The 23677-nt window shown below is 39.9% G+C and overlaps 1 protein-coding gene across 9 annotated transcripts in view; it reads right to left on the bottom strand.

The window, feature by feature from the left end:
- osbpl8 (oxysterol binding protein-like 8) overlaps window positions 1-23677 on the bottom strand; it is a 58118-nt gene that overhangs the window by 21329 nt on the left and 13112 nt on the right. For 3 of the 9 annotated variants that reach the window (XM_054753710.1, XM_054753712.1, XM_054753711.1), the window contains 2 exons: window positions 14496-14532; window positions 12285-12467 (listed from right to left, as the gene is read on the bottom strand). In XM_054753710.1, the coding sequence (XP_054609685.1) occupies window positions 12285-12467; window positions 14496-14532 (220 nt within the window). Of the gene's footprint in view, window positions 1-5782; window positions 6050-8365; window positions 8784-12284; window positions 12468-14495; window positions 14533-20891 lie in introns of those variants that run through there. The other 6 variants (XM_054753715.1, XM_054753716.1, XM_054753717.1 and 3 more) reach the window with 6 other exon arrangements.

The raw sequence follows: 23677 nt of genomic DNA, 5'->3' as shown, positions 1-23677 counted from the left end.
ACCACGATATTGCGAGAGACTGTCCCACTACACAAATCAGGGGTGTCCAAAGTACGGCCTGAGGGTCATTTTTGGCCCATGAAAATGTAATTAATTCATTAATAACTCAAGATTCCACAACCTCATATCCACGGTCTGTGATGGTGCAACACCGCCACGCAGACGCTCCAATTCAGCTCAAATCGAAAGTGCAGACTTCTCACTGCCTACGAGTATATAAATGGGTGTAAATCCAGAGAGTAAAATCAGACTTATGCTCAATAATATTCACCATGATTTTGTAATTGTGTTTACTGCTCACTTGTATACGTTTTGGTACACGACGAATTGAGAGGGAAAGTAATGTGAAAGTGAAAGTAATGCTGACAACGAAACACGGCACAATCTTCCTACGGGTGGAAAAAAGCTTTGCATCAGTCAATCAAAGCATTACAGGTTTACAAGGAGAGGTGGAAGGGCAAGCCAACACTGTCATCAAGTACAGTACTTCAGTGTGCACAGAAATTTGTGGGCAACTATTAGTATTTCACTACATTTATCATTTGTGTATTGTATTTGTATTTATTTATATTTGTATTTGTTGTGTGCTAAATTTGTACATGAGTTTTTTAATTATACATTTTATATAAGTAGGGTTCATTTACACATGAAAAATGTTTACAGTAAAAAAAAAAAAAAAAAACTTTGAACACCCCTGATCTAGTTCCTGATCCATCCATTTTCTATACAGCTTGTCCTCACTGGGGTCACAGGTAATCTTGAGCCTATCCCAGCTGATGTGAGGCGAGGTTCACCCAGGATTGGTCGCCAGCCAATCACAGGGCACATATACACTCAACAAAAATATAAACGCAATAGAATGCAAAACAAAACTGCACATTTCAGAGTGGCCTTTTATTGTGGGCAGTCTAAGGCACACCTGTGCACGAATCATGGTGTCTAATCAGCATCTTGATATGGCACACCTGTGAGGTGGGATGGATTATCTCAGCAGAGGTGCTCACTATCACAGATTTAGACAGATTTGTGAACAATATTTAGAGAGAAATGGTGATATTGTGTATGTAGAAAAAGTTTTACATCTCTGAGTTCATCTCATAAAAAAAGGAGCAAAAACAAAAGTGTTGCGTTTATATATTTGTTGAGTGTAACAACTGTTCACATTGACACCAATGGACAATTTCGAGTCCGCAGTACCCGCAGAAAACCCACACACGGGGAGAATATGCAAACTCTGCATAGAGATGCTCCAAAAGAGATTCAAACCCTCAATACCTGACTGTGTGGCCTACATGCTAACCACCTACTAATCAATGGTATAGCTGATGTACAGTGTGCAGCTTCTTTAATGGCCACTTCAAGTGTACACAATACAAGGTCAAATAAAACAATTGTTGATGTATGACAACTAATCTTAAATCATTACTGTATGGTAAATATTGTAGATTTTGGCAAAAACGGCAGTGTATTTTGGTGGGCTGGCTGGCTATCAAAATGAAAACAACACATCATAGGGAGCAAACTGACAGTAATTTTGCCATAGCAATAGCCTCGCCATTATTTTGTCAGTGTGTGTCGAAAACAAAAATATGGCAGCTCCTCTAAAACGAAAATTGGGAATAATCCCATCCTGGGGCATGCTCTATTAATACACAACAACAGAGATACTGTCCAGGGATGACTATCTAATAGCAATTATTTTGTAGACTTTCACATTGTGATAAAAGTAAAAGTAATAGGTATTGTTTAACAACGTTGTGTATCATATATGCTCTAATTGCTGGGGTGTTTCTTTACCTAAACTGAAAACTTCAATAATGATTTGAGTGCATGAGAGAGCGGGAAGAAAATGTAGCTCTTTCAACACGTGGTCATTTATTAACAAGTGTGTTGAACAGCACAGCAGCAACAGAACCAATGTTGTAATAGTGGTGAGGCGTAAATTGCTCAGTCAGCATTAATAGTGCGGATGAGTTTATTGTAAACAGTATGGTAAGCGTAACACGCGGGAGTTGCACAACAACATCTATGTCGTGCAACCAACAACTGAAAGCGCATGCAGAGGTAGATAAAGCTGTGTTTCCATTCCATTAAATTCACTGGACATTAATCATGTCTTGAAGCAATTGAGGCAACTTGGAGTGCACTACTTGGCTCCAACCAGCAGAGGCGCTGTTGATTCCGTCTCAGCTAGTTTGCGGTCAGCAGGATGTCAGCTATGGGAAGTTCACCTACAGCCATGCAGAATTCCTCTGAAACAGGAGCGCAAATATGTGCCCTGTGATTAACTGGCAAACCAGTCCAGGGTGTCGTCTGCCTTTCGCTCCAAGTTAGCTGGGACAGGCTCCATCGAATGGACAGCTACATAGACCAACACAAATAGTCTAATGCTTATTATTTTCTCCTTAATCTAGGCGACCATGTCACAATCTAGAAACAGCAGTGACAAAGACTGAGATTAGGCATGGGCGGGTATGAGATTCTGACAGTATGATACCCTCCGGCAAAACTATCACGGTTTCACTGTATTACAGTTCTAAAATGTGTAATTTTGAAATATCTTTATTGAAAAGAAAAGAAAAAAAGTCAAATCAAAACAGTCAGAATATAACAGAACACAGTGGAAGTGAAACACATACTGTATATAGTTGTGCCTCGTTTATCGCGGTTAAGTTGTTCTAGACCCAAGTGCGATAAGTGAATTTTCTCAAGTAGGATTCTTTATTTAGAAATTGAATATTTTCATAGATAGAGCACAGAGGACCTGTTTAGGATATTCTAAATATGGTTACCCCTATAAGTCACTTTTCCTCTTACATTACCTAACAGTTGACTAAATAGATGGATAGATATACTTTATTGATCTCCAAGAGAAATTCACATTTCCAGCAGCTTTGCAAAAATGTCATCATGAACTTAAATCACTTAATCACAAAACCACACAATAATACATAATAAGACAATTACATAGACTATCAAGTTATCATTGACAGGATTCCTGGTGGCTATTGTCTCAATGTAATGTTTCCAACACCTAGTGTCCAGTGTATTAGAATACTACTGCAATGGCACTGTGAACGTTCACACTGGAGCTGCTGCCAGGCACAACTCACGACAGTTACTGGCACTCTGCACACTGCTAACCATGCTAACACTCTGCAACTCTACAGTAGCTAGCTGACATCACACACATCGCTTCTCTTAAAGGCGCACACAACTTCACAGATATTACACAACATAGAACATCTTCTAAATGCCCTATTTTGTATTTTCGTTCATTTAGCCATTTTTATGATTTAAAATGCTTCATTTGGGCTAATAATACGTACAATTTGCTTATATAGGCACACGTTTTGACTAAATAAGCCGTATTTATTAATTTTTGAAAAAACAAGATAAAATGAGGGCGCCGTGTTCGAATCGCGATGGAGCGAGGGACAACTGCATTTAAAATATAAAAAACAAATATAAAAAGATAAAAAAATATATATAACTTAATTCTTTCTAAATATAAAATAAAATGTAGTTCTCAATGCAGTCTACTGAGGCTAATCCTGCAACACCATACATATTTTCTTAATAGTAGTAGTAGTAGTAGTAGTAGTAGTACTTTATTAATCCCACAGCAGGGAAATTCATCTGTTACAGCAGCAAGCAAGATACACAAGTATGTACACAAGTAAAGAATGCATAGTCATTGACAATGCATGCAATGCATAGACATAAATATAATAATAATAATAAACAACAACAAAGCAAAATGCAAGAAAATTCAATTACTAAGGGGCTCAAGAAGGTCACAACATAATTGTAAAACACTCATAAAGATACGTTATTACTTCATAGTGGTGTAAGTGCAGGTCACAACTTGTCCACAAGAGTGTTTTGGAGTTGTTGGATTGTGTATTTGCTGAGTTTTGATTAATTTGCTTGTGTGGGGACCCACAATATACTGACAATATACTGGAGTGATGACATTCCCCAAGTTTCACTTCAGTTTCCGGGTCATGTGATTGTTGTTAGTAACAGACGTTGTGTAGTGGTTGTTGCTTGTTGTTCAGTGGCGAGTAAACGGTTTTGTACCACTTATCCTCGACTCCTGTCTTGTTCTAAATCGCATCTCCAAATTTGGTGACCCTCGGCGTCAGGGGGCAGAGTAGGTTGTCCAGAAACTGGAAGGCTGGCTGTTTGATCCTCACTCCCTCCACCCAGTCAGTATTGTTTATAACCTGGGCAAGACACCTCACCCACAGTGCTGCCCACACCAGTGTATGAATGTTAGGTGGTGGTCGGAGAGGCCGTAGCAGGAATTGGTAACCATGTTTCCAAAAGGTGACGCCCGGTGCTAACGAGGCAGCTAACGAGGCACTATCTATGCCCGACTTTTGGCAATACAGCCCACGCCCGTGGTTTCAACACATCAAAGCCCAGTTCAGACTGCGAGGAATAACAGAGGACGTGACAAAGTGACATAGTGCCCGCACTGGACCTCCACTCATACTGCAAGAACGGTATGACAGAAAATTTTAGTGCTTTTGAAACTGTGACTTTTTCATTCCGTGGTGTATACCTTTAAATCGACAACCGGCCCATGCGTAACTGACATGGTGGCAGTGTTAAAGGTTTCGGTTTGGAAAATACTAATTTAATAATGGTTTTTCACGGCGTAAAATAAAATGCATGACCATTACTGACTTTCAGCGCTACTTTGAGCCAGTACAAAGACCCTGCAGTCTGCATACAAACAAACACGGCTCATCAAAATTCCCTCATGTTTTCTACGCCAACAAATTGAAATTAGTTCAAGCTAGACGCCAGTAGTGTTGACAGTTCAGCCGACATTTGCATTGACAAAACAGAGCGAGTGTGACTGCAGCAGATGTTGCCTGCTGCAATTTGCCTGTTAGCATCTAAAATAAGACAAGAGTGGCGCTCAGTCTGGGAGTGTAACTGGGAGACAAAAACAATGACTCAAAGTATGTGCTCTGCTGGAAGACACGCCAGTTAAAAAAGGAGAAGACAACATAAAATAAGATCAAATAAAAAGAATGACACCATTGTTGGTCAATGTTAGAAGACACCCACATGGCACATGACCACAATCCACACACGTTTCCCATGATACAGCCCATACATAAACATCATTATTATGTACAGGACACAACATTAAGTACTACTACTAATCTTACAATCAGCGCCATAAAAATAAAACAAATGTAATTTTTTATAAATATAACTTATCAAATGTCAACATTTACATAAAAAACTGTTTAAGTTCACTTTTAATTACAGTATATTATTTAATTAATATTTTCTGAAAGTTAACTTAATATTGGTGTGCTTTAGTTTATTATTTTATTAACTGATTTTTCTATTATATTAGCACATTATTTATATACAGGGCACTAATGACATTTCAATCTAGAGACATATTAGTAAACAATGCAAAATGAGCCAAGATAGAAAATACAACATGCATGTGCTGCACTGCACACTACTAATGCAAACACATGGTATCCAGAAGTAAATGAAGGGTTGCCATGGCAATATCAGCGACGCTACTCTCCATAGTAGAGTTTACCATACTGTCACTCTGACAGACATTGATACATCCTACTTTCACATTCAACATGTGATCTTTAGTACAAAATGCAACAAACGACCATCACACTAACAGAAAACTACCAGATGACTCAACAACTCTATTACAAACACGTGTCAATCACAAGGTGGAACCAAACTACATCTACTTCCTTTCTGGTAAAAAGCGCTGACAACCCACCTGGCAGCGAAATTGGCGACAGCTCATTATAGCCCCCGAAGGAGGCATTGCGGATGAGTTTGCGTCCGTCCGGGTGCGGAGGTCGCAGCGAGGCCGTGCCGCCACATGTGGAGAAACGGCGACGCCCGAGCAGGCCCTCCTCCTTCATCATGGGGCCGGCGGGCGGACAGGCGGGCGGGTGATCCGTCAGTTGAGGGCGGGACAAAAGGGTAGGGTGTGGTTAAGAAAACCCAAGGGTAGAGGGTGAAGGGAAGTCCTGTGTTGATGCTGCCAGTGAGCCAAGCCAGTGGACCAAAAGAGACAGACAGACCTCAGATTCTAGTGCTGTATTGCGGCTTTCCTCGACTGCTGCCTTTCTCTCTAATGAACACTCCAGACTGGGAGTGAGAACACACGCAGCAGCCTGTAAATACCTCACAGCCCCTCCTACTCACTCCCCTCCGGATGGGGAGGAGAGCTGCATGCAAGTTAGAAAACACACTGATCTTACCGCTTTATGCTTGACCAAGGACGCTGATTTACATCGTTTCCATCCAGCTCAGTCATTTCCTCATCAAATCATATATTGTCCCCTAATGTATTGGTATTATGGGGGTGGGAATTGACGACAAAAACAGCTTAATCTTAAGAATGTGGAGCTGACTAATTGTTATTTACATTTTCCATGACATTGTTCCCTGCCTTGAATACAGTCAAATGGATGGAACAATCTAATGACATCTAATACCAGAATAACATAAATACTCTAATTATAGCAGAGGCTGTGTAAACTCCCTCTATAGAAAACACCTTCATTTTTTAACCTTAATACTCACACCTATATTTACCTAATGATTTGGAGTGTATGAGGAAGTGGAAAGGAAAACATAGCTCTGGCCATTTCTTAACAAGCATTTTGCGCAACAGCAGAACCAATGTTGTAATGCCGGTAAGGAGCAAACTGCTGATGAGTTCATTGTAAACAACAGCACGGAAAGTAACACGCATGAGTTGCACAGCGGCAAACTGAAATTGCATGTAAAGGTAGATAAAGCTGCCAGATGTAGACCAGTCATGATACTGTAGCCACCGCCAACAGGAGGTTGCCCGCAGCCACATTTTAAATGTTTTTTGATGAGGAGTTAAGTAGAGCCACCTGCGGTTCTTGGCTGTTATCGACCACACACACCCAGTGACGATAGGAGACTCAAGACTCAATGAATAGAAGCATTAATTGCCACGTTGATGATATACTGTATGTACAGTATATATAGACTATATGCATATATATCATCAATCAAGATGTAATAATGCAGCGTTTTGATTGACACTGGAATAAATGGTACTTTTATTAGTTTGTAGTTGTAAGTTATTAATTTAACACTTCAAATTTTCAACCACTTCAAACGACGACCTCTCTCATGATTGGGTTTTTATTGGTGTGTAATTTAATTGATTATCTGAAGTGGTTGTTGGCAGTAATGTTATCAAAATGAAAACAATTATGTAACAACCATAATTTAAAAAGTTAAAAAGGTAGGCTCTACAGTGTAATTTTTTTTTTTTTTATAAAACACACAATAAATGATATTGAAGTCGACAATTTGTCCGGCGTCGGTTCACTGTGTGCATTGGTTTCAGCACCTTGGCGTGTTTGTTCCATAGAACAAACGGCATGAACAGAGTGAGCCCTTTTGTCAGTCTCTTCATCTTAGTGGGTGGAGGCGGGGCCGCTAGCATACACACAGAGTGCATAAGAGTGTAACGTAGAAATTAAATTAGTAGATTGCAATATATTGCCATATATTTCTAATATTTTTTCATTGTACTTTTCTTAAAAGTAATGTTAAAATTTCATCTCGTCTTAGACCCAATCTCGTGTCTCGTGACACCACTAGTTTTATTATTTAAGTTATAATATGAACTAGTAATTCAATGAATTTATGAATTAGTAAATTCATGAATTATCAAATTTAAAATGAACATGTTCAATTGTGTAATTTAGGAAGGCACGTTAAACTCATTTTAAAACTTTACAATATCTTCTTTGTGAGAGCCCAGTTTTTGTTCTCTTGTCCTGCATCTCCTTAGCTGTCATGTTGCAGTGTGCCAGTATGTATTGAGTATACAGTATTCAGAATATTTTAAGCATCAGGTCTTTGGGATTTGCTAGCGTAGCCATCTTGAGAGTCATTCATAAATGAAGGAAATGTTGAAAATAATCTATCCAGAAAATGAGAGGCTAAAAAAAAAAAAAAAAAAAAAAAAAAAAAAAAAATTATCAATGGCACTGTGACTTATGGAGTAAAAGTCTTGATACAATACAGCTCCAGTATTACTTTGGTGCAAACAAGTGGTCACATGCAGATAAACAACTCCAGTTTCCTAGTAGACCCTGTAAGCCTGGGATTAGCTTTAAACAAAGAAGCTTTATGAACCCTGTCATCCTACAGGCACCTTCTTCTGCTATATTCCACTTAACTCTTGGACAACTGTCATTATATTTACATTTACTACCTTGTCACTACAACTATGATACAAGTCGCCAAATACAGCCTTTGCACATAAATACAGCCTAATCTCCTGTGATCAAAACATGCTTACTTTAGATCCACACAGCGTCAGCCCAGACAAGCCTCCGGCCATCCGAGCATATCCAATTCCTTGCAACCAGGAAATTTCCCATCCTACCGCCCTGTTTTACTTCCACTTGTGCCGTTTGGCTCTTGACTGTCAAGCCTAGTCTCCCCTCTTAGGGACTATTCACATTCATTGGATGAGATCAGATGTAAAAAAAAGCAGCAGTGGATTGAGATTGGCTGAGGGTGAGGATAAAGCCCGGCCTCCTAACTGCCATCTTGTTAACCCCGTCTAACAGGCCGTAATCCCACAAGATGAACCTTAAATCCATGCTGACCCCAGCTGCTCTTTGTTGCCAGCACTATTTATTAACCTCATCCCTTTCGATGGGTTTTCTTGTACAGTGTATGCCATGGTCATTTATTAACAAGTACACTGCACAACACAGCAGCGACACAACCAATGTTGTAATACCGCTAAAGCGTAAACAGCTCACACCAACAGCTGCGTGCTGAAACCACCATTTCAAAGCGCATGCAGAGGTAGATAAAGCTACCAGATGTAGATTAGGGGTGGGACTCTCCGGCAACCTCACGATTCGATGCGATTACGATTCAGAGGCCTGCGATGCGATGATACGATTATCGATGCTTTGTTTGTAAATTTTTTAATGCAGAATTTTGTCTATATACAATTACTTTTTACTCACTGTGTACTAAAACAAAGCATATTTGTAATGAGCCACAATTAAAATGAACATGAAACAGATGAATTTACTTCCATCATCTTAATAAATGAAAGGTTACAGCTACCAACATATTTCCCATTGTACAGAACCAGCAGGAAAAGTAAATTGCACCAGTTGCAGCATGTATAAAATTAACACACACTTCAGCATATTCTGAATAACCAACATAAAAAAATCTGCCATTATTAATAAATTAATAAGACTTCTGAATTCAACCAAAAATCCTCAGCATAGAATATCTGACAACAGCTTTCATAAAATATATATATAAAATATAGATTTCTGTACCAGCTGCTCTCATTCAAGAATAATGCTTGCAGACTTCAGTATTTTATGAATAACTCAAAAAACTAGGCTGCCCTTATTCACAAATACAAGAAATACAAATGAATAGGCCACAAGAAATCAACATGCCTCTGCAACATTATTGAACAGCTCAGCCGTATTTGCACCCGTATGGCCCTTGTTCACTCCTCTCGTTTGTAGCACATGAGACGCTAGCTTCCAGTCATCAGTAATAAAGTGCACCGTGCACCGGTGACATAACAGCGCATTTTCCGAGTTAGGTGGAAAATTAGTTATCACCTGCTTGATGGTTTCTTTGTCGGCAGCAACTTCAGGTGGCTGTTTTTCTTCCTCGTTCGACTGGCAACGTGCCATGTGGTTTTTCATATTTGTCGTGTTCCCAAAAGCAAACTGGCAGTTATTTGCAAGCTGAGCTTTAAATCCATGCTGACTCCAGCTGCCCTTCATTGCCAACGCGATTTATTGACCTCGCCCCTTTCTATGGACTTTCTTCTATAAATGCCATTTTTAAGTTTCAGTCTAAATTCAAAAGCTTCTTGGCCATCATCTAGGTTCCTTTTGGTTTCAGTGAGTCATAATGACAGTACTTGGCAGGCAGACCATGGACAGACACTCTGGTGATTAGTGATAATGCATACACTCCACCAACAAAAACATGCTCAAACTCAACAACCATCTCATTTTAATCTACAACACTCATTGCTGACATGTGGAACAACTTGAGTAACATCCAGCGATAGGAAAGAAAAACTATCCTTCAGTCAATGATTGAGACAGTAACACATCTATCACTATGCATTTTAACTAACTGAATTGAATTTAAAGTTTACATTTTCATATTATTTTCTGTGGAAATTTTGTGAAAAAAATAGCTGTCCTCGGCTGTGCCTGCCCATAACTAGCAGCTCATAACCCAAATTTCAGCAATTGTAAAAGTGTTCTCACAAGCCAATAAAAGATCGGTATCAAACTGGAACACTATCATCTTTGTAATTACGGAATATTTAATACAGCTCTTACATTAAAGTCCTGTTGCTGACTTTTATGAGTTTGTGATATTCAGTCATCTCCTGTTTGCTGATTGCAGCAGATTGGATGTAGTGGAACCCGATGAGCTGCTTTGCAAGGCCGGAATAATAACAGAGGGGCATCTGGGATCTTTGGCGCCAGTGCCAGTGCAAATATATGTGCCATCATGGCCAATATCTCAAACCGCCTACTTACCACACAGTGTCAGACACTCAACTTATTTATTTTTATTTTATATTACTTATCACGTATTATGTAATTCGTCCATCCAGCCATCTTCTATGCCGCTTATCCATGTTAGGGTCGCGGGTATGTTGGAGGCTATCCCAGCTGACTTCGGGTGAGAGGCGAGGTACACCTTTGACTGGTCGTATCATAATTCCATTTTGGTTTTATTTTAATGGACAATGCTAAATGCAGTATCTCCCCATACTAGTCATTGGGAGCTTGTCATGTAATTTCCTGCTCCTTGTACTCCCTCTAGTGGCATAAACAAGTAACCATATGCATAATAAAATGTGCCATACAGGAGGCGCGTCTAAATTATGACTCAGGGCTCGGGCTTGAAGACTAAAATTGAGGTGAATATTAATGAGATATATTATTAGATATGACAGTAATTTGTATTGTCGCCTATAACACAAAAATCTAAGATGTTTTGTTCAGGAGTCTTAGCATATATTGACCTATATACATTGGATTGGTTTTAGCATCTTGAATGCACAAAATGTATTTAGAAGCATTACACACTCATTCAACAGGTCAGTTGAATGTTATATTTTATGTTGCTTTAGTTAAAAAAAAAAAAACAGTACAGTAATTAACACTTGTAATCCACCAGAGGGCGCTCGGACACAAGACCAAAAAGCACAACACGCTCTCTAAAAATCCCCAAATCTTCTAAATTTAAAACAATCCCTACAAGGTATGGCTGAAAACATTTGCATGAGCAGCAGGCAGACTGCAAGAAACCACTTCAGACTGCATGAGTCATTGTCTGGGGGAAGGTGCAGACATGAGAACAACCCCAACAGCTGGCTGCAAAAAATAGGTCTCTTTAAGGTCAAATGCTCCATAAATAAAGTGTGTGTAATATGTTAATTTTGTTGCATGGGAGTTTGGCTTGTTCATAGCTTCAGGGTACGTCTATAACCTCGCTGCTGTGACTGTGATGCTATTGTGATCATTTGTCAACCAATTAAAAATATAAGGGAATAAAATACAAGTGCAGTGTTTTATTTAATACGGGAAAACCAGCATTTTTATTTTACTGAGAAATATGATAGGAGTGTGTTATGTGTGAAAGCATGCCACATCAAATGTCCACTAATACTGTATTTGTAGTATTGTTCGAAAAATACATAAATAGGTTATAAATTGGCATCAACATTTGAGTTTGGGATTTTGTTATGTTCATCTACTCATTTATTTATTCACTCGTGATTTGATGGGGTATATAAACTGAAGTTTAGTGGAAATTAGCAGATTATGTCATGGTAATTTTTTTTTTTAAGAATATATGTCCTTGTTTTTAATTTTTATGTTTAATGGCCAAAAAAAACTTAAAATCCAAAAATTTTTTAAATAAGAAATCGTAAAAAAAAAATTGTTATTGATCATGAAATAAATCATTAATAAAAACAGGTTCAAATCATTATTGAAGATTACATTTTACAATGTAATTAGTTAATTGACAATTAAATACATAATTTCAATTTCGTATAAATTAAATCCTATTTTAATTATCTATTTACTGGGTTTATTAAATTTAATCACAAAAAAATACTTAACACAGCAGGTCCTAATTTAATGTATTGATGTAGCATATTATTGCAATGCAGTGGAATGTTCCAAACATACCGTGGCTATAGCTGACACCCGGGCTGAGTGAGGAGGGAGAGGCTATGTTTTCCCGGTTGGGTGTTTGGAGACCTGCCTCCTTTTCCTTCTCCTTGTCCTTGTCCTTGTCCCGTTCCTTCACCTGGCGCTGGCTCATCCTGCCTGGTGTCAGAAGGACCGTTTCATCGCCGGACACTATGGCTGCTGCAGAGACAGACACATGTGGATACATTGGAACCCATCAATACTTCATCGGACATTAAGTGTCTATGAATGTAATGATGCTTAAAAATGGAAAGAAAAAAAAAGACAGAAGTATTGTAGGATAGAATTTTGAATGTTCATTGACCTTACTGAGTACTGTATAATTAAGGGTTTTTCCTCATATAGACACTCAACTCACAAGACCCGAATATGCAGGAAATTGGGTCTACAACAACGGGACGAAATGAGACTTTTTAAAAAGTACAATGAAAAATGACTGGACTAGACACTTTTTATTTTTATTTTACCGAATCACAAAACAATGCGGGTGCATTTTGAAATGTTTATTTTTCCACACAATGTTGCTAAATGATATTATTCAGCATTTTTTGAGACCAAATAAACGACCACTTTTATGTCATCTTTCACTCTGTAAAGCTGTGGAATTGTTGTTTGTGACATGTATTTTATCATAGCCAATTCGTACGGTCTATAAAACGTTTGGAGCATTTCTTGAAATGCTGGGTTTTCAACTATTTAAGAGCAGCATTTCTTTTGTAATGTATTAAACTACCCTCTCTGTGAACGCACACCATTTTCATCTAGGTGCCGAAACCAATGCACAGAGTGAACGCCCTTCCTGCCTGTTTGGAGGCAAGAGACTAGGAAAACAGACACGCATGTGTTACAGCCGCAGCCCTTGGGGACTCTGGACCAGTAGCAAATGTTACATAGAAAAGGGAGCACTGCGCATCCAATACAAATGACTGTGAAACAATAGAGATGTTCAAAATTAGCGTCCTGTCATGACTGAGCTCGTTTATTAACCAGCGGTGCATGGCTAAAGATAACTGCACAGCCTCCCTGCTGAATCGCTCAGCGCCATGCAGTACCCTCTGCTGGCGTAAACATGTCATTACACTGCCAAATGAAATGTACATAGAAATTAATAGTAAGTTCAATTACTATCAAAAATTGTGTTAGGATGCCTGTTTAATTCACAATTGTGCATGTAGCATTTCCAACGTCCTAAACATGCACATGGCAATATATGGAGGCTGGCATAATTTTATTAATTTTCCAGTTCATTTTATTTATTCATCTTTTTCTGAACGAGAAATTTTGTCACGTTTTGATCTTACGAGATTTTGGGACACCACTATTAGTGGGGTATGACGTTTATGAGTGTTGAGACATTTTGTATTGTACATTTGCATTTTTCTAATAATATTAACATGAATCCTCCAATTAAAACCTCAATTAAATGAACCGCTAAATCCCCTATTGCTGCCGGGTGCGTGATCTACAAAAGCACATCATCACCAAGGTCTCTAATTAGTGGAGACATTGCCGTGTGTAGCTGCATAAGCTGCATTTGAAGTATCATGAGTTGTCAGAATCCAGCAGCTTTACCTACCTCTGCATGCGCTTTAAAATGTTGCAAGGCAGCTGCTGGTATGAAACTCATGCATGTTACAATTGCCATTTAAAATTAACTCATCAGCGCAATTAATGTTATCTGAGGAACTTGCTCCTGGTTGGTATTGCAACAGGGGTTCTGTCGCTGCAGTGTTGTACAATTTACTTGATAAAAATTGACCATGCTACCATTTTCTTTCCAGTTTCTCATGCACTCCAAATCTTTACTAAATGAAAATAATAATAATCTCCAATGATCACCTGCTTCCAATTAAGGTCCCGTCCTCTTTGCGATTTAGGTACACTATAATCACAACAATTACGGTAATAACAATTCTGTGGTGTATTGAGGCTTCCGTCACTAATACTTTGATATCTGTCCTGTCCAGCCAGGTGCACTTTTCTCAGCTTTACAGATGCCATATTGTGTGATACACGGTGGCAACAGTGGAGACCAATATTGGCGCAAATACAGTGTACTGTAGTAACAACTATCAGGTCCAGTTCCCACATAATGCACACATTATGTTGCAAGTTTCACCCATAACGGTCCTTTTCATGATTGCACTTAACCCGTTCTTAAAAGGAAAAAAAGGTGTACTGGCTTACCGGAGGTGGCATGGGGCTCGCTCAACTCTGTAAGGTGCTAACAGGTGTGAAGGGTGGAGAGACGGGGAAAGAGAAGCACAGGAAAGAGGAAATGGGCAGCGTGACAAAGAATGAGCGATGGATAAAGTGTGTGAAACAAATGTAGATAAAGCGGGGTTAGGAGGCGGGTGGCATCCACCATGCGTTGTCGACCCGATGATGGCAGACGCATTTGTGTGCAGAGGCATCAACAGCAGGAGGGGAAGCCGCAGCCAACGAATATAACAAAATAGACACAAAAAACAGAATGGAAAAACAGACATTAGTTTAACCAAAATATGAACAGGGGATACAAAATGTGACATGATGGAAAGGGTATGGGTAATGATGGCAATGGCTGCCCACCTCCTTGATTTCATTATCATGACCTTGTATGATGATACATGAGACATTTCTTTTAAACATATTGCAGAATTCTCAAATTCACTTTAACCTCAGTAGGACTTTCTACAGCTGGAAACATGGAGGTCACGGTCAGGATTCCCAAAATCCTCAATCAGACAAAACACAAACACAGGCAGCTCAGTGAGCTGAAAGACAAAGCCACCAATTCCAATGATTGGATATTACTCAGTTAATCAGGAAGAGAAAATCTACAGCGGTTGCCTCGTCATCGGTTCCAACTTTTATAGCCACTTGCTGAGAGGATCAAGGACTACTAAGAGGCGCTTAAAACAATAAGGCAAAGGGATTAAGAGAGCTGTCAATGAGCGAGAAGAGGTGGAAGCTTAGTGCGACGGCATCAACATATAGTGGTTTTGCAACTGAACCTCGGCTGAGCTCATTGTTACGCTTGCGTTGTGAAACGACAGGCAAGAAGCTCAAAGTTCACTGAAGATGAAGAAATAAAAAACACAGACAACACTCTGGCGTTCCAATGAAGCCGTTAGGAGAGGTAAGGTTTGAAAACAAAAAAACATGTTTTGATAAGACCTTTGACTCCAGTTATCTTGAGCATCTCAAGCATTAAATACCTTTAAACCATTTGCTTCGGGGTAGCAGATTCTTTTAACACTACAGTAGACTTCAGCTTTACAGATGTCATGTGTGTTATGGTATTGACGTCTAATAGCCAAAATCACTTAAGTTCTTACATCAATAACTATTGTACTGCTAAAGCAAAATGTACTATTATGAGCTATTTTCATTGGCATTATATTTGTCCAAACAAATGTATCTTTAGTTGTCCTGGCATTACAATGAATAAACTGAAGGAACAAGGGTGGTATAATAATTGTTTCCACGACTGCATGACACATAATAAGGGGAAGTGATAACATGAGTTTCAAGGGGACAAAATGAGGCGTCTATTTAAGGCACTGCGATTATTTATTCAAGTGGATGACACACTTGACTATTAATTGTAGCATTACGTATAGTAGAGTAGAGGCCGCTACAATACGTCTGCCACAACATATGACACAGAATAAAGGGAAGTGGTAGCAAGTGGGGTTTTTTCCTAAGGAGACAAAAGGAAGTGTCTATTTGACGCACTGCGTTTATTTATTCAAGTGGATGACACCTGTCGATTGTAGCATGGCGTACAGTTGAGTGGAGTCCACAAATATATTACACTTTATAAACTTACAATAATTTTCCTAAGGGGGAAAAATAATTCAAGATCTATTTAAAGTTCTGCCCTAATGGCTGGATAAGTTCGCTTAAGTTACGACTTACACAAAAACTCGACTTACATCATCATCGTAAAAATGGAACAACGCAACGTAGGTAGACGGAGGACTTCCTGCATGGTATTCATAAATTAGCATCATCTCTTGCATGCAGCCTTGAATACAGCACACTCTTTGTAAGATGACGAGTGCTTACGTGGTATAAAATACCACATATTACATAATGTGCAGAGCTTAGTCTCTCTGGCCTGTTTATTTCAGTTGCCAGAGGAAAAAACCAACCCCCTTTTCTCATGACAATAATGGAAAACCTAAACAACCTTGAGGAATTTAGTTTAAACCAATTCTATTTTAGCATATGTGTCAAATATAACAAGTATTGTGTCCGCACAAGGATGTGACTCAGGACGAAGAGACATATTTCATGCCACTGAAAAGATGAGTCATCACTTGTCAGTTATTTGTTTGAGCAGACACTCCAAGAATACATTCTTGGAATACTGAGATCAGTACTTCACTTTGCCAAGGATTATTCCATACCTGAACAACAATATTTGACGTGATCAAATGAACAATAACAGTAAAATGACAAAATAACACATAATGATAATAAAAAAATAATAGTGCAGTGGTTCGTGCAGCTGGGATGGAATCAATTTTATTTACTCTTCACTGATTGTCTATATCTGCCCTGTGATTGGCTGGTGACCAGTCCAGGGTGTACCCTGCCTCTCGCCCAAAGTCAGCTGGGATAGGCTCCAGCATACCTCCGCAAGCCTAGTGAGGACAAGCGGTATAGACAATGACTGAATCAATTTAATCTTCATTCTCTTATCATTAATGAGGGTTTTATTACACATACTGTAGATATATTACAGAACAATGTTGTGGTCAAATGTTACTCCTTTATTCATAAATATTGTGGTAATACAAACAATAATAACAATAATAATGCAAAGACTAATTGTTTTGGTCAAATTTAAAGCAGAACTGAAGACTGCATCATCTGCATTTGTCCAATATTTAAAAACATCTAATACTGGCCATACAAGGTTTGCTTCATTTACCCAACACTACCTGCTGTGTACCGCTCACCAAGTGTGAAAACTACAGCAAGCAGGCCTGTCACAGTGGCTTCATCCATCAGGAACTGGCACATCTGCCAGCACACGTGGGGGTTTTCTGCCTGGCAAGCACGGGACTCTGAGGCACAGGTTATGCTGTACAGTCTATGAGTCACATTTAAAGAGGAAGCGCTTCAATTATCAGACCTATTTAGGACATTCGAAAAACTACAGAGCAGATACTAATAAGGGCAGAGGAGGACAGAAAGGAAATGTGCATGGGGCCTGACAGGAAATCCATGCAGAGACCAACAACAGTACACCAAACATTACCCCTCAGTATACAGTATGCTCCTGGTGGTGGTGCAAAGGACCATTTTAACTTGACACTGGACCACCCACAATCTGCATTTCATTAGATGATAGCGTTTCAGGCTGTCTGTCTTCACAACAAAACAAGTGTGTGGGGGGTTAAGCTAAGTAGGACGGTCCGTTGGCCTCAAACAGCAAGTGCTGACTGACTTGATTTCATCTCTGCAAGAAGAATCAGGTTCAGGGACACTGTGGTTGACCTTGGAAGGCCGGTCTTAAGAGCAAGGTGTATTTGTAGGGACATTGGACTGCTAAAATGGTTAAGACATCGGCAGTATATTGGAAAATTAAACTCAAGATTTGTGTGGATACAGTAGATAGTAACTTGGCAATAGAGTGACAATGCAGCAGCACAAAACACCAAGACTAAACAGGAAGAAGGGTACAAACCAGTGAAACAGCACTACTTTTGTTTAATGACATTTGTGGCGCTCCCTATGGGTTTGGAATACATGCTATCATAGATGTAACAAATCTCCTCACAGTTTTATCATTATTTGACAAATGGTCTAAGACTTATGGCCAATTAGTTGCTAAGACGCTCCTCTACAAAGATGCTTTGGTTGACGGTGACCATGTTTTTCAACCAATCTTGCTCTAAGTTGGTGCTTTGTAGAGCATTTCGCATTGAGCTGTGTGAGAAATTTCAATTGAATACAACTTATAGTGTAAAATTTTAGGGTTTGATAACAGCGCCACCATTTGTCAGAAATATAATAGCAAGGGCAATACAGGAGGGGTGCATGTTTTGGAAAATGTTCGCCCTTTTTTGTGCAGCGGTTCAACATCCAAATACATAAACAGTCAGTTTGTACTTTATGGGGACCTCCTGAGTGAATTACATGCTAGACGCGTATGTCAACAGTCTTTACTGTACTTGTACTTTTATGTCACCATTATGCTGTTTTGGGCCAAACCTGTTTGGTTTATTTGCCAGTGAATCTATCTTGTCTCAGAAACCAAATCAACTGTGGTGCAGTTTGATTCGGGTTTGAATCAACCTCCATCCATCCATTTTGCTCCGTTTATCTGGGTCGGGGTCGTGGGGGCAGCAGTCTCAGTAGGAAAGCCCAGACTTCCCGGTCCGCCGGCCATCTCTTCCAGTTCCACCGGTAAGAAACCAAGGAGTTCCCAGACCAGCTGTGAGAGATGATCCAGCCAGCGTGTCCTAGGTCTTCCCCGGGGCCTTCTCCCATCCGGGAATGCCCAGAACACCTCACCAGGAATCCGGACTAGATGCCCGAGCCACCTCAACTGGCTTCCTCTCGATGTGAAGGAGCGGCGGCTCTACTCTGAGACTCTCCCGGATGACTGAGCTCCACACCCTATCTCTTAGGGTGAGTCTAGCCACCCTATAGAGGAAACTCATTTCGGCTGCTTGTATCCGCAATCTCATTCTTTCGGACACGACCCAAAGCTCGTGACCCTAGGTGAGGGTGAAACAGAGATCGACCGGACATGCCTTACCTGTCAAATTAATAATTGTCTCCATAGTGCAGCCCAGGAGCCATTTGCGGCCCACAGAACATATGTAGAAAGTGTTTTTTTTGTTATTTTGTTTTATTGGAGTGTTTTTTTTTCTTTTTTTTAAAATTGTGTTTTGGTTATGATTTTTAATTAAGTGCAATTCATTTTCATTGGGTTTTTTTTCATCTTTTAAATGTATTATTTTGTTTGTTTGGTTTATTTAAAAGCTCTTGACATTCCAATCGCAATGTTAAATACTCGAGAAATTAAATCGTCAATAATTTGTAGGACAATTAGCGTCCATAGAACACTGGATCAGCTGAGGTCCAGTGATCGATGGTTACAGCAACACAATTGGACGACTCCACCATCAAAATGTGAAGTCTTTTTCTTTTTGCCGTCATACATCGTGCTAGTTACACGGTGACTTGCATGATGAGTCGCTGGACGCAGTTTGCAACATTTTTGATAACCCTTTGTCTGCCACTATGTTTATCGTCCTGCAGTTAATCTCTATCCACTTGGCAAGAATATTCGTTAGCCTGTCTGTCACAGACTTGCTTATACAGTTTAATTTGTCAAAGAGCTTTGCTATGACTTGCTAAATTGCTGCTACACCAGACGTGGCTGCACTCACTACTGGGTGCTTTCTGTTGATGCAGTAAGCTAAAGCTGAGCTGCTTTGCTGGTAAGCAAACTCCTTACAAAGAAGGCATATCACACTCATCTTCATCAATGGTGCTGTCAGAGCATTTTTGAAATATAAATTTCCATTTGACCAACAACTCACACATGCTCCATTTTCATGTCTCCTCTCCGCTACTCCCTGCTCCTCACCATGCCCTCCCAAATACAATGCGAGCCTCTCAAAATGCTAAACAAGTCCAAACACAACGACAGCCAATCAATGTCCACTTTAGGGTTTGACTGACCATCCATTGTTTTCCCACACCCAAAACAGATGTTTAGAAAAAGCACTTGCATACAAAAACTGTAAAATTAGAGATTCAAAATTTGTTTAACACGTTGACGCCTCTAATTTTATCACTGCTCCGCATAGCGTTCACATTTAAAGCTTAAGTCACCCAAACTGCATCAGAGTTCACTTGCCAGAAGATTTCTCAAGCGGTCTAGGTCCACTTGGTGCACAACAGGGTTCGGATTATTGTGTTTGCCAAACAAACCATACAGGGCAAATGCATCAGAGTTTTAACCAAACCAAATATCAAATCAGTCTATACATTAAAGTAAAGCAGCATGTGTTGAAAACTGCCATGTCTAGAATCAACATGGAGTTTTTTTTTACTTTGTAAAGGATGAAACTACAAATCTGAACACAGCCTAACAGTTCTGAAACAGTCAAATGCAGCATGCGGTATAAGTCTATCTATGAAAGGTGCTTGTCTTCCATCTGACTGAATGACTGTCTGAAGATGAATGAACAGACCTCCCCTTTGTCAATAACCTTGATCGGAACAATTTATTGGTTATAAGACTGCTGCAGCAGGGTAACTGTTAACACATGCAGTAGCTCTTTAAAATAGCAAAAGCAACAAAAAGCCAAAAACAACACAGACCAGCAGGGTAACGAAACACATGCAGTAGCTCTAAATAATAGCAAAAGCAACAAAAAGCCAAAAACAACACATACGCATATAACATCAAAGAAAATATGATGTAACCCATGTACACATCTCACAGCAAGTTCTCCAAATGCAGTAATACACAGCATCAGTCATGGATCAAACCGCTAGTCAAGCCTGCCGTGCGGTCTGTTTCCTGTTTGTTTAAGGCTCCCTTGCAGAGACAGAGGAAATGCATACCGTGTCGAAGGAGGTGAGCTTGCTGCGGCGGCGTGGTCACATGAAAGCTGTACGACTGAGCTCAGAACCGCTCGGGTACAACAACACTGAAGGGAGGAGACAAGGCACTCTCTCACTGATGAAGACTCTTCTCTCGCAGCCTTGACTAAATGTCCTCTGTGTTTATTTGTTGCATCACTCTTCCTCATCTGTCATCTTGCACTCTTTTAACACAACCTGCTCACTTTAATTTGATTCTTTATTACATCACAAAACAGCCTTTGACTCCTTTCTTTTTTGGGCACCATAGAAATCTAAGCACTGCCAAAATGAGGAAGTGGGCAGGCATTGTTTATACAGGGCCAAACTAAAAACCACAATCAGGACCTTGTGTGTATGGGAGCAGTTATTGGAGCAAGTCACAGCTCCATGTGGATGTGTCCTGACGGACAGCTATCATGCTAATGTTGACTGAAGCCCTTCTGCACCAATAAACCAAACGATCACCCCAGAGAAGGAGAAGTGCATGGAACAATAAATGCTGGCTCTTCTGCTACTGTTTCCATTAACTCGTCTTAACTTTTGTGGTTTTGCCGTGTGCCTCCACAAATTTAAGCAAGGTGAAACAGAGCTCCGGCCTGTTCCACAAAGTGCTCGGTGGGTGTGCTGCTGGAAGGATAGGATGAATGGTGGGTGAGAAACATTGTACTTGACACAAGGGGTTCACGAGTCAATTTATCGAGACCGGCAAAATTATCGACTTCGTTTTTATGTATGATGCGATTATCAATTTATTGATTATTGTGACAGGCCTACACTTGCATAATTTGTTTTTTTTTTTTATCAATGATCCAATCTTCTCATCACAGCACCAATAAATTCATTTCGGCTTGATAAAATCAGAGGAAAGGTTTTACTGCAAATGTGTCACAGGGGCAGAATGTGGTTCGGGTAAGGCATGGTTTTGTTCTTTTATAATTTATACTTCTTTCAATGTTTATAGTAGTAGTTCTGCTGTACGGCGAAAAAACGCACATAACATACTGCAAGCACTATTTCCCCTCCTCTTCCTGCTTTGAGCTTGCAAACAAACCTCATGTAACACATGCACGCGCATTAGTTATACTTTGCGATTTGACAAAGTTTAGCTAACCACATTCACTATCATTCAATGTACAGCCTATCGTAACAACAGAATTACATGCTTCTCTGAGACTGCTTTTGTGTGTGTGTGTGTGTGTAGGTGTGTGTGTGTGTGTGTGCGCATGTATGCGCTACAGATGCGTACGTGAATATCAAATAGTCATTTTATTCACACCGAATGACAATTTATGACAATCGTTATGCTGTGCTGTTGAAATTGTTATTGTGAAAACCTTTTTTTTTGTTCAATCTTCTGTTTTAAATCACAACTGGTAACATATGCTAGCTGGTGGTGTTCTAAATTTTTTGGTTAAAAAAAATGTAACAATTTCCGGTAGGGATGTCCCGATGATCTGATCTTCAGGATCGGAATAGGCTGCCAATCCCCTGTATCTTGAAGGTCGGATAAAATCGGCTTCCGCCACCAAATCGGGCTAGTCCGGTTGCCGTATAATGTTCGTAACTCTGGGCCACACTCCAACATGGTAGGTACGGTAATGCGCCTCAAAGCTGGTTGCCACTCGACTCCAGCCACCCGCAAGAAGAAAATGCAACACCACCATGCAGACATATCTGAGGTGTACCGTGGTGAAGTTGGTTTCACGTTGGACGTTGGATATTCGGCTCCGTAGCTACAGCAGTAGGTCCCCTCACTGTGGCCGGACTTCTGCGTCATGGTGCGGAGAGCTTGCACGGGAAGTGCTAATTGTTTATACTAGGAACTGTCAATAAATGATTATTATTATTCTAAATCACACCACAAATTGATCTATAACCATGTCAAATGATTAGTCCTGCCCTAAAAGTATTCTGCACGCCCATTGTTTCCAATTTTAGCTTTCTTTGGATTTTAGGGACCTGACTCACAGAGGTTTGACTATAAAAAAAATCGGATCGGAAGCCAAAAAATGTGACTCGAGACATGCCTAATTTCCAGTGTATAAGCCGCTACATTTTTCTTAAACTTTGAACCCTGCAGCTTATGCAGCGGTGCGGCTAATTTCTGGCTATATTCTAATCTTGTGACATCTCCTTTAATTCAGAACTACTTCTAATTGCTACCAATGTCTACTATAGCGAAGGACGCTATTTGATGATATGACCCTGACGTCTGAAGAGTCATGAAAATCATCAAAATTAATGCATGAAAAAATGCAACCTGCAAACAAAAGCAGACTGTGTGGTTTTTGGCAACACATCTCTTGACTGTGTATGTCAGCGTGTGGAGAGAAGTGGCAAAAAAAAGGGAAAAAAATTGGCATATTTCCCAGAGGCTTTCATCTCTTTTGAAGAGCCATCCTCTCCACTGCCGGACCCATTAAGCAAACAGTGAGACAGTAACACAATGCATCCCACAGTCTACATCTCACACCAGTCGGCCTTGCTGCCGCTGCTCCGAGATGACTGATTAGGTGATAACGCACTGGGCTGCGGTATCCCACAGCACTTTAATAAAAACTCTTGAAAAGGAAGCAATCAAAATGCCGATATGACTTTCAGAAGCCTTTGGTCATTAACGACGTAATCATGCAGCTTACTCCCACTCTAAAAAAGACTCAACGAAAGGATGAAAGGCTTTCAGGTCTACAACCCAATGACCCCACTGTGTGTCTCTCTGCGTGAGGAGAGATGCATGTTATCAAGCGAGCAATCTGCAATTATAA

The sequence above is a fragment of the Dunckerocampus dactyliophorus genome, chromosome 15 (genome assembly GCF_027744805.1).
Source record: "Dunckerocampus dactyliophorus isolate RoL2022-P2 chromosome 15, RoL_Ddac_1.1, whole genome shotgun sequence".
Classification (NCBI taxonomy): domain Eukaryota; kingdom Metazoa; phylum Chordata; class Actinopteri; order Syngnathiformes; family Syngnathidae; genus Dunckerocampus; species Dunckerocampus dactyliophorus.
The sequence above is the reverse complement of the archived record's forward strand: the minus strand, read 5'-3'. Positions and strand labels throughout refer to the sequence as shown.